This window comes from Aplysia californica, unplaced genomic scaffold, assembly GCF_000002075.1.
Source record: "Aplysia californica isolate F4 #8 unplaced genomic scaffold, AplCal3.0 scaffold00831, whole genome shotgun sequence".
Lineage (NCBI taxonomy): Eukaryota > Metazoa > Mollusca > Gastropoda > Aplysiida > Aplysiidae > Aplysia > Aplysia californica.
In genome coordinates this window covers 66,034-81,136 of record NW_004798101.1, presented here as the reverse complement: position 1 = coordinate 81,136, position 15,103 = coordinate 66,034, and the positions used below count along the sequence as shown (strand labels likewise).

Sequence of the window (15,103 nt, the reverse complement as noted above, 5' to 3'; positions counted from 1 at the left end):
GTCTGCGAAAGCCGTGCTGACAGAATAGATTATCATGCAGCTGGATTGGCTGATCGTGCCAGTGGTGTAGTGTGGCAGCTTCCTCTTTTTTCTTTGCGATGGATTTGCTTTTGCTTCAAAATTGACTCATGAAACAGATTTCTCAGCTGTTATTTCAGTGTCCCAGCTTATTTACATTTTTTGTCTTAATTTCAGGAAACACAAAAAAATACCCCTAGTAGCCTTTGGATTTAGCGTTAAGGTTTTGAGTCTGGTTTAGTACTTCTTACAATATTTTTTACTTGAAAAAGTGTTGAACATTCATGTACAGGCATGGGGCTTTGCTTGTATACTGTGACATTAATTCATTTCTTTAACATATTGGACATTTAACCCAAAGCTGTACTAATTAACTGATAGTTGTATGTTCAAATGAAACTGTTGTATACCATGAATGATGGAATATATCTGTCCATTTAAAAATTGTGTATTTCCTTTGTAAATATGAACATTTACCAGTATAAATAACCTTCAGTGAAGATAACATGTGTTGTAATTGTTCTGCACTCTTTTCTGCCAGTGTCTGATGAAGATATGAAAAGGCCTTATCCATGCATCTTTCTATAGCCTATTTTTAACTTTAGATATGATGCTGAGATGAGATGGCTGATATTCATAGATTACCTCGTCCTTTCTCAGGTGGCTATTGACGGTGCTAAAGAACCCCTGACTAGAAAGACCAGCTCCACTCCGAGTTCTTCTGTAAAATTTTCTGCTTCAGCGCAGGCCAGGGCAAAAGGAGAGGTGAACCCGCTTGAGCCAGATATTGAAAAGTAAGAATTTTTGCATGATAATAATGTTGCACACAAACTTTCTATGTCTGAGATAAAGGAAATTGTTTTGGTTTGTCTTATGTGTCTTCATTGAGTGTAGATGTAATAGTACTCTTGTAGCGAAAAAAATGTGTCAATGTGGCTCTGAACTTCCATTATACAATTCAAATGAAGGGATGTTATAAAAGAAAGGTAAAGTGATTTTTTTTAGTGGATCACTTTGCGACCAGTTTCATGCTTGCAGGTTTAGATTTATTATAATGTGGACAGATGATGGTATATTTTTAAAAATGTAAGTACCTTCTCACATTTGACATACCTTTTGCCTGTATTTTCATGCAATAAGGCACAACAAACATTATGAAAGGTAGAAATTGGAAAGCATGTACTGAATATTACCATCATAAGTAGTGAAAAATAATTTTCACTGTTCAAAATGTCCTCTTTTCATTAAAAATGTCCTTTATATTTAACACACAGAAAGCAAATTTTGCATTACCATCGGTATGTGATGGATTTGTTACTCTAGCAGGCTTAAAAAATGTCTCAAAAAGACGTTGTGAGACTTGTGGTTCATCTTGAATTTACCTGTGTCTTAAACATTCATTAACCGTTGTCTTTTATGAAGTAGCATCCATGTATAGAAGTCACATAAATAGCACGATGGTCTTTTCACCCTCCACAGACCAAAAGAAATAACAAGAGAAGAGAATGTGGGCACCTTGCACATCTCACATATCCATGTTCAACTTCGGAGGTTGCTTAAGTTCAGCAACTTCTCAGAACATGTGCTGCTCACTGCCATTCCTGAACAGTTCTCTCGCGTTCAGTTCACACTGGAGCAGCAGGACACCACCACCCCAGTCTCCACACAGACCCCCAGCTCAGGGATGCCTCACCCTCCTGTTGGCACCGACAACAGCACTTTGGGTAAGTTATGACAAAGGACATCTGTTTCTTCTTGCTGGTACTTGGTTATGTCATGACATGTGCTGTCAAAGATTGCATGACAAGTAGTGGTACATATCAATCTGTAAACTCAGGGGTACTTGCACAGTTGCTGGTCACTGATCGACATAGTCTTGTTTTGAGCTAATCAATTGTCTTGCCCTAAGAAACACACCCATTGCAATTAGTATAGATATTGTGAACAGTTTTGCACCCTCTTATTTAACATTACAATGTGAGGAAATAAGGCCTTTGTTTCATTTACTCATTTCCTTCTACTGATTTCCTAAATGCTAAGAAACCAAATGAGACCTAAAATTATTGTTTACGAATTGGCAGATTTATTCAATTTGGTAATTAACTAGCCAGAAGATGAATTTCCTGACTCCCACTTCAGTCAAGGTAAATATGTGGATTTGGTTAATTGGCTGATTTCATAAAACCCTGACCTAGTGTGACCAAATGAAACTGAACCTTTTTTTTTTGTCTTTCAGACTTGATGAGTGTGCCTCTGACATGGTCAATATGTTTCTGCAATTATCTCTTTTTTTGTCTGATGACATTTTTTTCTGTTTGTCACAAGGTTCTGGTTATCCTGGTGGAACTATGCCGTCACCGAAGCGACGTTTGTCTCGCACTTCTAGTAAGGACAGGGAGAGTAGTGAAGCAGCCACCCCAAGAGGAGGTAGCGGCAGCGACACCAGCTCCTCATGGCAAGCATCTGCCCCCAGTATTGGTTTCATCATGTGTGAGTGCGGCCTAGAGGATGTGTCAGTGACAGCAGTCCGACGTTTGGGCTACCGTGAATCTGGAGAAGCTCAGCTGGAGGAGAAATTAGGAAACATTGATAAGACGGTGCAGCATATGGAGGAGTCAACCAGGGTCAAAGTGGAGGGGAAAGATGCGAAAAAGGAGAAAGACGAGGAGGAGGATGAGGTTGGTGGTTGTGAGGATGAGTCGAAAACTAAATCACAGGATGGAAAGTCAAGTGGACAGCGCGGTACCGGAGCCAGGAAAGAGGGTGTGGTTGGGGAATCGGAGGAGGAGTCCAGTACTGATGAACCAGTTCCTCTGAGTTCTCCGTCGGGTCGGCACACATCGAACTCGCTCGACTCTTCACCTTGGGACTCGGACAAGTCGGTTGGGTCCAATGAGAGCATGGAGGACCCACCAGCCCCTCTGCCCACCCCACTTGATGGAGATGCTTCCAATGGGAGACTTGAACTCAAAACCATCTGGTTCAACTTTGCTTCGCCCCCTCCCATCTCCATCCACAAAAAAGTTGATTTCACTAGGTAAATTTAAGATGGTTTCAACACCATTAGGTCTCCATAAGTAAAAGTTTGATTACTTAGTAATATCATTTTTGGTTTGCAAATTATGATATGTGACTCTGGTTTTCATGGTCTTATACACCATTTTGAAGTTCAAATTTTATTATGAAGGAATTTTTGTTTCTTTAAAAATAATTTTGGTAATACAATCAAACTTGCTCAAATGGCCAAGACAATCATCTGTACGAAAGACCTCATCCCCCCTGCTTTAAAAAAATATTATAATGACACTGTCCAAGATTTTCCCCTATCTAAGTTGACCACATTTTTCCTCGACAATGGGTAGCCGTCTTGGACAGGTTGATTGTGTTGATTAGGGATTCTTGGATAATTTTGCTTTTTCAATGTGACTGTAATAGATTACGCTCCCAGAAAATTTACCAGCTTTTTGTCCCTCACTGACATTTCTCTATCTCCCACTTTTTACCACTTTCTTGTCTGTTCATAATTTTTTTTGGTTCTCATCAACTCTTTTAACCTGTCTCCTATTAGACTTGACTGGAATCTGCTCAGCACAGCTAGTCCTGCCATTGACGCATGGCTGAACCCCAGCGACCGACTGATGAATGCTGTACGGGGTTTGGTGCGCGAGTATTCAAGAAGGCTGTGCTGTGTCATTGCGTGCATGATGATTGAGGGTTTGGAATGCCAGGGCATCCATGTGGCATATAAGGTGAGGGTTTGTGGGTCTCCTGAAGTATAACATCCCTGTCTCAAGAAAAATTAGTTTTTCTATTTGCAAAGCTGCCAACCAGTACGTAAAAAAACCCAATTATTACCTTTTAGAGGGTCTGAATAAGGAAGTTCGTTTTTGTGTCAGAAAATATGCATTCACTGATTTCTGATACTGTTCCCTATGGATTTGCCAAGGCTTATATTGTGTAAGGAAAAGTTATGAACTTTCAAGACAGAATTTGCCGTGACAATAAGAATGAAGCCTGTAAGTATATATTGTAGTTGTGTCCCTCACTATGTTTACTTTTTAAGCATGTATTTATTGAATTTAAAAAAAATGCAAAGTGCAGTTTTGATCCATTTTTTTTTACTAGTATTTAGATATCATTCATTCGAATTGAAATTCCTCAGCAACTCCGTTCCTTTTTGGTTGGGTCTTGTGTAAAAAACAAATGCCTTTGTCTTTTCAGAGCAAGTTCAATAAGCTGACGCCTTTGTCCCACACGCTCCAGGAGGACCCATCCAATCAGCTGCTGACAGTGCTGCGCAAGTATCTGCACAAGTACGGCACCAATCCCGTGGAGAGAGCTGTTGCCGCGGAGACCGTGCCTCAGCTTATTACGGTGCAGAAGGGCATCTTGGCTCTGATGAGGCAGTGGAAGAACGTCCTGTACATGCCCAACCTCAGTGAGATCAACTTCAAGGTTTGTTTTTTCTTGGTTTCTGACGTTTTTGACTTGTGTGGTTGTTTGAATCGACAAGGAAAGAGTTTTTCTGTTTTTGGAGCTTCAAACGAAATATATATTCTTTATTGTTCAGGGGGTCAATGCTGTGGTTAATGACAAACTTTAGTTTTACATTTTAGCCCCTTTTCAATGTCCCTAAACAAATGCAGTTTGGTTTCAAACGAAAGAGATTTTTTGTTTTTCCGTTGTCATTGAGTGTGTGTTTTTCTAAGTCCTTGAGTCTGGGGTATTTTAGAAAACACAATAACCTCTGGAGTCCAGGCTTTTTTGGAGGTTTTCAAAAATTCATCAAAATTCACCCTCTCTCACTACATACCCATATTTACACCACAGAAACATCAGATATAGTACAAAACGTGCAAAATAAATGACAAAGAAATCTTTAATGACTGTGGATGTAAATCTTTCTATCTGTGAATACTATTATATTTTGTATGTCTGCTTTATCTTTTTGGTAAAATGTTTTACAGTGAATTGTATTACTGTCAGTCTGTTTTTGACAATGTCTTTTACATTCTTAGAATTTGTTTGCAGCACATTTGAGAATTGTTTGGCATGTTACCAGTTTAGCAGTTGCATTTCGACTAGTTGGTCCATTGAGTTCTCCTCCTGCTCCTCCTCCTCCTCCTCCTCCTCCTCCTCCTCCTCCTCCTCCTCCTCCTCCTCCTCCTCCTCCTCCTCCTCCTCCTCCTCCTCCTCCTCCTGCATGGGATTGTTTGTTTTTTAAATGATCAAAATCTTCTGATGTATTTTTTGGAAAAAATAGTTTTTTTTTCTTGGAGTGGGATTTCTATTCTGATGTTTAGTTTTTGGCCTGCTGTCATGAGCAGAGCTGAAGTCTTTATTTTATTCTTAATTTCTCCTAATGAATTGTGCAAAGTATGATTTTGATGTTACACCAAAGCACTGTAATGATAATCAGAAATTAAATGAAGAAATGAAAAATGTGCTTGAGGAAAGAAGTGTTGCTTTGATTGACCATTCTAAGCGGTAATGGGCTCAGTAATTATTTTGCTCTGTCATTTGCTTTTATTTTTTGTTTTCCATTAATGGAGCAAACATTGAAGTTTAAAAATAAAGACTAGCCCATGTGCTATAACGTAGAAAAAACATCTGTTTGAGAGCTTAGAGATGCTTTCTGAGAACTCAACCAGTGATAGCTTGTTATTTATTTTGTTTCAGTCTCGACGCAGCATTCGACCGTACAATGTCTCTTTTGCCCTGCCTCAGCAAGAGGCGGAGGAGGTGGAGGTGGTGGGAGAAGAAGCTGAGGACATCATTATAGACCAGTTTGATGTGGTGGATGAGAGGATGTCTCTCTTACAAGTGAGTTATCTTGTAGTGGAGTGGAGGAGTCTATGTTTTGGGATTCTGTTCAACATGGAAAGGAACAAAGACAAAACATTTTTTAGCCTCTCAAAAAAAATTGCTGTGATATTTAATACAGCACTAGTTTAGCAATTGCATTTTGACTAGTCTGTGTGCATAGAGCTAAGACTCGGTTCTGAGAAGAATAAAATATAAATGAGTTAATTTGAAACCTGTAAATGTCAATCAATGAATTTGTACCTTGGGGAGTTTTTTCTATTGTGGACTTGTTGAGACTCTGCAGTCAGTAGGGTCACATTCATGAATTGCAGGCTGGGATGCATTATTATAGTTACTTTGTAATTTATTGCAACTCAACATGACGGCTGCTTCTTTTGTCTAGGACAAATGAGAGTGAGAGTAACAAAATGTTGATAAAGAATAGAAAGATCAGCTCTCACCAAAGTGCTCACCATTTACCCATACTAGTTTGAAATGTCTTAGAAAAATGTTAAGATTGTTTGGTGCCTTTGTTTTGTCAGAGCTTTTTTGTCAAGTTCAGCGTCCCCTATTTGATTTGTAGTCATAAAAGTGGAAAAAAGAGGAAGAAAAGGACCTTGATGTGGACCAGTGTGTAAAGTGTTAATTGCGTAAATGATTGCGTTCCTGGACAAACATGTTCACTATACCTTCAGTGTTTGAAAACTGCTTGTTTCATCTGTTCAGGCTGAAGGAGGTATAACCCAGAGGTCCGGCTCTGTGCCCAGCATCAACAGCAAGCGTCAGTCGATCAGCACGCAGGGGAAGACTGACAAGACTGATGGGATGGACTTTCACAGTGCAGAGTCCAACGTGTCCGGAAAGCCTCGCAAGCTCTCAAGTATATTTAAGTATGTCTAAAGCTACTCTGAAAAATGATATGATAAACCTTGCATTTAATGAATTCGTTGGGTTTGATGTTTTGTTTGTCCAATTCCAAGGTATTAGGGAAAGCAAGATTTTCCAAAGTGGAGTATTTTAGTTAGATGGTGCTACAGAAATATATATTCTTTATTGTTCAGGGGTCAATGCTGTGGTTAACGACAAACTTTTGTTTTACATTTTAGCCCCTTTTCAATGTCCCTAAACAAATGCAGTTTGGTTTCAAATGAAAGAGATTTTTTGTTTTCCAGTTGTCATTGAGTGTGTGTTTGTCTAAGTCACTTGAGTCTGGGGTATTTTAGAAAACACAATAACCGCTGGAGTCCAGGCTTTTTTTGGAGGTTTTCAAAAATTCATCAAAATTCACCCTCTCTCACTACATACCCATATTTACACCACAGAAACATCAGATATAGTACAAAACGTGCAAAATAAATGACAAAGAAATCTTTAATGGCTTTTGTGTCATCATCTTTCAAAAATGGGCACAATTTGACCAAGCGCAGAAATTATTTTAGAGGTACTTGTCCAAACTGTGGAGGAGTAAATGTACAGAAAAGGGCTTGATTTGGGTGGAATTGAAAACAAAATCAACTAAGTACATATCTTTCAAGTTTTCTACAGCAGAAAAAATGTTTATTTCAGTTATTTCAGAGTGAAATCTAAAAAAGAGCAGAGTTCAGTCAATGGAATGTCACAGACTGCACAGCTTTGATTGATGTCTCCTTTCCCTTTACACGTTTTGTCTGACTAAGCTGACTTGCATGAGATCTTAATGCCTTATTTAGTTACATTTTGTCACCTAAATCTACTCATAGCTCCTGCTCTTGTGCTACAGGATCAGGATCTAAAGGTATCTTTCTTTTTTATTTGCTAACATCTCGGGTCCAACTCTAGTTCTAGACCTATGTCTAAGTTTGCCGAGCGGTTACCCTTCACGATTGTCAGTACTCATGATTCGTCCCGTACTTCACATTCGAAACGTTTCCTTTGAGCTATTTCAATACTAATATGAGCTCTGAAACTAAATCAGAGTTGCAGCTTTCGATATCCTCGCTAAAATCGTCATTATTATTGTGAAAAATCTAAAAATCAAGATCGTTTGTTCCGACATCGTAACAAACGCCGACTCTATGACCGCAGTGACAGATGGAAAACATTGCGGATCGGTTCACGTGAGCTTCCAAAATCATCTGCTACATAAAAACTACTACTCGGAAACAAGATACCAAGCAAAATTTTGATCAGCAGAAAGTAAATGATACTTGTTGTGATGTTTTGCGCAGCTTACGCGGTGAATTAGAAGCGCTGTCGTGTTTTAAATACCGATCTCTCAAGGGGTGGGGGATCAGACATAGGCCGTTGGACGGGCTTCCTGCAACAGGTGCGAGAAAAGACTCGAGTGAGTTAAGATAATGGGAAGGCAATTGACAGTATGACAACCCTGTCAATATGTCAGGGAAAAGTCTCACATTTCTTCTTAGAGACTGGTATAAAATTCTGTTCTATTTGTGAAACAGGGCTAAGAGAGGTGTCGGAGCAACGGATTCCCCTCTGGATCATAGCTCCTCAAACCTGGCACCCCCACCCATCGGAATGATCCTGAACCGCAATGACAGCAACATGAGTTTCAACTCTCTGGCAGAAAGTGTGTCAAGCAATGAGCAACCCGTGGCCCCAACACCTCCTCACACACCCCTCCGGCACACCGGGCCAAAACATTCTATCTTGAAGAACAGGTACAATAAGACGTTTATTTAGTATGTATGCCTTTGATATAATGATACTGTTCAAGGAACACTTGATAGACTTTGATTTTTTCTTCTTTCTTTACATTGTTAGCTGTATTGTACAACTCAGTTGCCTCAAGATGTTTCTGACCCCCAACATTAAATGATTATAATCAAGGAACCAAAGCTGCTAGGCTTGTACTATTTTCACCCGCTTGTAGGGCTTGATATATCTTAAACGTGATAAAAATTGTGTTGTATTGTCCAAATGCGTCATGTGAGTCACTTTGTCATAATGCTTTGTAAATTATTTCCTGTTCAATTATAGCTGTATGTTTGCAGGTGTTGCTTATCAGTCAGAGATGGTCTAGATATTTCTTTGGCACTATTGATTATGTTTGAATTATGAATATGTTTTTGAAGCAGTGTTTTGAATTATTATTCATAACATTCAAGGCGTTTAAAAAAATCTTAGTAACACGGCTCTGTCTCTGTCTTGTTATCTGGCTGTTAAACTGGTGGTCCGCAGGTTTTTGGGGCCAGCTGAGGGCAGAGCGAGGGATGAAGGCTTTTTGCAGTAATGTTTTTCCTCACTTCATTCATGTGCAAGTCAAGTACAGTTTTTACCAGATGTGATCTCATGTCATCTTTTAGTACTTTGAAAATTGTCTTGTTTGAGCTCTTTGGGTGAGATGCCTTTCGTCTTGAAGTCCGGAAATTATTGGAAATGTTACTTGGTTTGGGGGACTCCTACCTTTCTACCACTTAGTTTTGGTGAAAGGGAATGGTCCCCTGCGTGTTGGAGTGCCAACAGCAACCACCATTTCTTCTTATATCAGGAACTAGCTTCAGTATTTTTGTTGTTAATTGTTAGGCTCTTCACCTGATGTGCAAAAGACTTGATTCCGGTTTGAGGAAGATATTTTATCGAATTGTTCCACCTGTTTGCTAGTTGCAGTATCCCACACAGCCAAGCAGCAGAAAGTGAGGTGTGTTGACAAAAGGAGTCACTTCTCTGAATTTACCCCTATGGAAATAGGTATGTCAAATTTAAAATGGTGTCAATTGAAAACCTACAAATTTTTTTGGCCAATATCTCAATTTTGTTGATTGCAAGAAGTGACTCATTTTGCCAGTATGTCTCACAGTTGTTCAAAGGGTTTTGTAACCTTATTCCAATGGTCCAATATATCAGGTACAAGCAGAACGAGGACCTGTACCAGTGGATGGCAAAACAGCAGAGCGGTTTCCGCATGGACCTGGAGGAGGACCCAGCGCGCTACATCCGGCAGAACACATCCGAGTCATGTACTGGTGGCCTGGGCTCATGGTCACATGATGACAGCCGCACTGACCTCAGCGATGACCACTGCACCATGGCCACTTCCATCATGCAGCTGGCAGATGCTCAGGTTAAGGAATTTCTATTTTCATGCTATATTTCTTCAAACTCTATGAATCCACATGCATGCCTGAGCATGAATTACTTTTATTCCTCTATTCACTGAATGCACGCATCAGTGTACAGCGATGAAAGTCTAGCTGTTGATCCAGAAGGGCTTCAGGTACATAGGTCTCGGATACTCTAGAGACAAGGGCTCAAAGGTTTTGAGTCTGAATTTTCTCTGAATTTTCTCGAATTTTCTCTAAAATTAATGGGGCTTTCTGTATTGCCATAAGAAAAGGGTACTTTGGTTTTTGTCTGCCTTATGTAAGGATTTTTGTTCAAATGCATCGCTTTCTTTTTGTTCTAGGCTTGAGAGCCCTGTATAAAGAAAAATAGAAAAGGTGTTCTTATTTATGAGCATATTTTGATTTGTTTTCAATTTTTTTGGGTGTCCTTTGTGTTTTATTTTGTTGTTGTTGTATTGCTAATGCTTCCTGATTTTAGTTTTATATCATTTTCTTTAACGAAACAATCATCCTTTCAACTGATTTTTTAATATAGCCTCAATATTTTTAATTTTAGACATTTCTGTCTTTTGCTGTTGCCGTTTTCATTTTTGAGAGCCACTCGCGGCAGATGGACGTATCTTTATTGTGTACCAGGGAGTAATTGGGGAAACTATGCACAAGCAGGCAAAATAAACATGCAGTTTTACATGAGAGTTGACAAAAGGTCTGTGATTTTGTAATTGGAAAAACTTCAACTGTTGAAAGATTACAGACTGTAATGCTTATTTTGTTTTCTTCTCATAATTTTACAGATTCTCTTCAAGCCTGTCCTGCAGAGTTTAGGTTTGCATGTAGAGAGCGTTCGACCGTCTGCCATGATGAAGAAGTTTGGAGGCCATCTTCTGCTTCAGGGTCACTTTAACACCTTCAAAATCCTCATAGCAGAGTCTGAGGCTAGGCCTTCACCTCAAAGCCATCACAGTTCAAAGGGAAAAGGTCGGGGCAAACGGAGCATATTGAAGATGCAGATGGAAAGCGCTGCTTTTCAGTGTGAAAAGTAAGTGCTTTTATTGAAAATATATCTACTTTACCTGCTTTGTTGCAGTGCAGGGCTGAGGGTTACTTCGTTTTAGAAAAAGTAAGCTCTTAGGTTTAGGGAAGTAGTTTCATAATTACAAGTGTTTCCTTCAGGAAGGTTGAGTTGTGTGTGTTTGAATGGATTGATGGGTGGGGGTTTGGTTCGGGGACAATTGTTGTGCTTTCATAAATAATGAATGTTAAGTAGCTTTGCTCTTTGTAGATCTTTCAATGCGTAAGGTGAGTGTCATTTCATTCTGCAGTTTCATATCATCCCAGTTCTTTTCATATCATCCCAGTTCTTTAAAATCTTTTTGCTCATATTATAAGCACATGCAGATTTATATAATGTCAAAGTAGCTAAATTAATGGGAAATGATTGTTTCTTTTCGCTGTAACTGACAGGAATTCAGACACAGGTCTCTTGAAAGTATCAATGATGTGGAGAGCATTTTGACTGCTTATTGTAAGACTTTTCTGCCATACGGCATTTTGAAAAGTGACATACGACGGAGTCTTACACCAGCAGTCCATTTAAAGTGCTTCTTTAAAATGGTCTATACATCTAATCTTAAATTTTGGTCAGATGATTTTCTTACTTAAATTAATACCCATCCCTTTCAGGGCTTATCAAATCCTATGTTTCCCATTTTTGGCTGTTTGTGTTGTCTTACTTATGAAGTAGACATACTTCTTTTTTTTTTTAATTCCAAAATTTTGGAAGTATTTGGTTCATTAAAATTTTTTTTCCTATTTGACAATTTATATTCTTCATTTCGTCATCTTAGAACTATTATTTTTGTCTAAAGTGTACTTAAGTAGAGGCACTGTGGACAAAATAGTTCTGAGGCAACGGTTTGTATATTTAACACTTGCTTTAATTTTAAACCCATATAGGTATGAAAACCCTTCACTGATAATTCTCTTATGACTTTTGTTTCTTCTGTCTCTTGCTAAGTGTCAACCCCCCCCCCGGGGCAATGCCACTGACTGAAGTGCCTTTGGGCCATTCCCAAAGGGGGGACATTTCTCGTTCTAGTGCACAGTAGAATTATAAATGGGCTGATCTAACAATGTCATGCTCATAACTGTGCCTAAACTACAACAGGGAACTGCTGCTTTTTCTTTCCTAATCCTTACTATCGTCATTTTCCTCTACTTCTTTTGTATGTTTGTCACACTCTTGTGACCTGCTATTTTCGGGGTGCCTTGATAGTCGAAGCAGACTTTGTGCTGCTGAAGCTAGAGAGGTGAGTAGAGTAAGTCTGATTCCCTGTAAGGACTTCTATGTTGACATCCACCCTTTGGCGCTCATATGACCTTATGCAGTTGCGAGCGCCTCTATTGAAACAAAAAATAAATGTCAACTCTTTTGACCACTTTGTCTCCTCAGCTTTGATGTGAATGTGTCTCTGAAGGACGTTGTTGACTTCAGTGAAGGGGAAGAGTCGTCCAAGTTTCCCTACAAGTTTGCCATGCACAAACTTGAGGCGAAGCCAAGTACATTGCAGGTTTGTGAATGTTTTGTATTTAATTTGCTCTTTCAGCCTCAAACTGTTTCATTCTTTTCAAATATTGTTTAGATCAGTTGGTTGTTTCATTTTGGTAATCTTTTCTCAGATGTGCTATTTTATATTTTTCTACTTACATTTACTGAATGCTGTCAAGCTATCGCTTTTACCAGTAGTTTTCTGAACAAACTTCCCAATTCATTTTATTTGTACAAGACTGTTGTTTGCGTTTTTTTCATTACTGATTGGTTGAATTTTTAAAAGTAGTTACTGATTTAGAAGTTATGCAGTCTTGTTCTCACAGTTTTAACTCCTCATCTCTGGCAAGCTGCTCCCAGCGGCTCAAGGTCGGAACTGCTGTGCTGGTGAGCCGCTGGCAGTAGCTCGAGCACTTTCCTTTACAATGGCTTCAGTGTTAAATCATTTCTTGGCAATTGTCGAAAACTATTCTCTTTTTTACTGGGAGTTCATTCATCAGGAAGAACTATCAAAATAGGCTCACTTCTTTTGATTTAATGACCAATTCAGTGACATATATGTTACTTTTAGATTTCATACCAAAAAAGGAGTCCCAGCAAAGTGGGTACCTAACCCCCCCCCCCCCCCCCCGAGTTGAAGAGTTTAAAAAGTGTACTCTTACCTTTGGTTTCCCCTCAGATTAACTTGCTGGTGAACTGTCATGCCATCAGACAGAATGTAGACATGGCTCTTCTCAGACTAGCCCATCAGGTAGGTTTGTTATATTTCTGTGTGACTATTAAGGAGTTCATGTATTCTGGTTCTTGTTTTAAGCTGAATGCCCTAAATGTATAGTTCTTAAGATAGAGGAGAAAAGGAATGAAATTCAGGAGGGCAGGACAGTAAACGTCACAAATGTATACATCTGAGCGTGTTGTTTGCCTTTTGAGTTATTTTGTCATACAGTCTTACTGTATTTTATATTTTTGTACTCTATGCTTATGCATGCCTTCAATCTATTTTTCTCTTTTTGTTTTCGATAAAGGGAAAGGAACAAAATTAAGCATTATTACCTGTGTTACAGGTGTTGACAATGGTTGGCAATGTGAAAGAGACCCGGGGTGAGTTGAAGCAGAAAAGAACAGAGCAGCCTCCAGCCTGGGTACAGACACACCGCAAGCAGGAGTCGAAGGACTCGACTTCTAGCGCTGACACAAACCAGTCTGACACCTCGCACACAGAACGTCTGCTGGGATCCCTCTCCAATATCATGGCTTTGGAAAAGGAGAGAGGTAATGATACATTGTCAGTGCTGAGTGCAAACTGAGAGACATAAAGAGAAAACTTTCCACACTTTTTGTGTTGAGTTCATTCAGAATTTTGTTTTCTTACAATTTCGCTGTGCAAAGTAGGACTATTTTGACCTATTGAAAGCTGTGATTTACCAGCATATTACATGTATGTTCTGTTTTTTACATGTGAGCACCTGTCCTAAAGGCATATTGCATTACAAGACAAAATTTATAATAATTCACAATCCCATTCTAGGTCTATTCATAATCACATTTCTTTTTTCTTTTTTTTAATGGATACATTAGGAAATTGAATAGTATAAAAGATGACCTGAGTAGTTTGTACAATTTTATAGCAAGGGTTATTTACTTTTGTTGATATGTCAGCTCACGTATGTTCAATATGTCAATTTTTTTTTCATACTACTTTCCTCTGAAAACTTGATCTCATTCTTGGAATGTGGCACCATTTTGGGAAGGATTTTCTCCATCGTATATATTTATGCTTTTAATACAAATAGGCTTTTTTGAAGGCAAAATAGATATTCTAGAGCTTTTCATAATCACAATTATTTTCAAAAGAAATTCAAAATTTTAAAATGATTAGTAGAGGTAGGGAATTGACGTCTGTTACGAACAAAAGTTTTTTTTGGAGTGTGGACACATGTTCAAATTAATATGTACTCTCAGCTCAGGTACATTTTTTAAATATTATATTCATCTTACTCTTTTTGTCACCACCTGCAGACCCTCTTTGTGTTATTGTGCTTTTGTTGAACTCTTTCAAAAGAAAGAACCAAACCTGAATCTTTTCATTCATTTCTTCTTCTTTTCGTACCAACTAAACACCAATAAACACGTGGCTGATCTTTAAAGTATTGACTGCTGTCCTTCAGAACTTGTAAACAAACAGAAGGCGTCTCAGGCCACCACTACAAAGTCTGTGAAAGAGACGATGACAAGTCAACTTCAGCCAGGGTTCACAGCACTCAAAGGGGAATCAAAACCATCGTCTAGTTTCAAGCCCCCTGTTTCACCGTCACTTGCTCTCAAGTCGCAGCAAACTCCCCAGGTAAGTGATTACTCACAAACACTTAATATTTTACCTTACAAACTTGAGGTTTCGGCAGAGAAATCCTACTCCTTATCAGATAGTTAAAGGTCATGGATGCTTACAACTGCTATTGTTTAAGTTATATGATATAGTGTTTGTGCATTCTCCACTCTTTGATTAATTGAAAATAGGGATAAATACATTAACCCTTTCACTTCCAGACCTGCTCTACATTCCTGTTGAAGAGTCAAAGACATTCTTAGATCAGACAATAAACAAGAGGTTTGTCTGATAGGCTGACTTGAGCTGAGAGGGATCAGTCTCAGCAGAAAGATACAGATA

General features: G+C 38.9%; 1 protein-coding gene across 3 annotated transcripts in view; it reads left to right on the top strand.

Moving 5' to 3' along the window:
* The window catches only part of LOC101848471 (transmembrane protein KIAA1109 homolog), a 104,466-nt gene that overhangs the window by 41,835 nt on the left and 47,528 nt on the right, over positions 1 to 15,103 (top strand). For all 3 annotated transcript variants that reach the window (XM_035972756.1, XM_035972757.1, XM_013088907.2), the window contains exons 32-45: positions 679 to 812; positions 1,498 to 1,742; positions 2,344 to 3,055; positions 3,587 to 3,767; positions 4,240 to 4,473; positions 5,698 to 5,841; positions 6,550 to 6,713; positions 8,265 to 8,483; positions 9,670 to 9,886; positions 10,682 to 10,926; positions 12,340 to 12,457; positions 13,115 to 13,186; positions 13,500 to 13,707; positions 14,604 to 14,779. In XM_035972756.1, the coding sequence (XP_035828649.1) occupies positions 679 to 812; positions 1,498 to 1,742; positions 2,344 to 3,055; positions 3,587 to 3,767; positions 4,240 to 4,473; positions 5,698 to 5,841; positions 6,550 to 6,713; positions 8,265 to 8,483; positions 9,670 to 9,886; positions 10,682 to 10,926; positions 12,340 to 12,457; positions 13,115 to 13,186; positions 13,500 to 13,707; positions 14,604 to 14,779 (3,069 nt within the window). The remainder of the gene's footprint in view (positions 1 to 678; positions 813 to 1,497; positions 1,743 to 2,343; positions 3,056 to 3,586; positions 3,768 to 4,239; positions 4,474 to 5,697; positions 5,842 to 6,549; positions 6,714 to 8,264; positions 8,484 to 9,669; positions 9,887 to 10,681; positions 10,927 to 12,339; positions 12,458 to 13,114; positions 13,187 to 13,499; positions 13,708 to 14,603; positions 14,780 to 15,103) is intronic.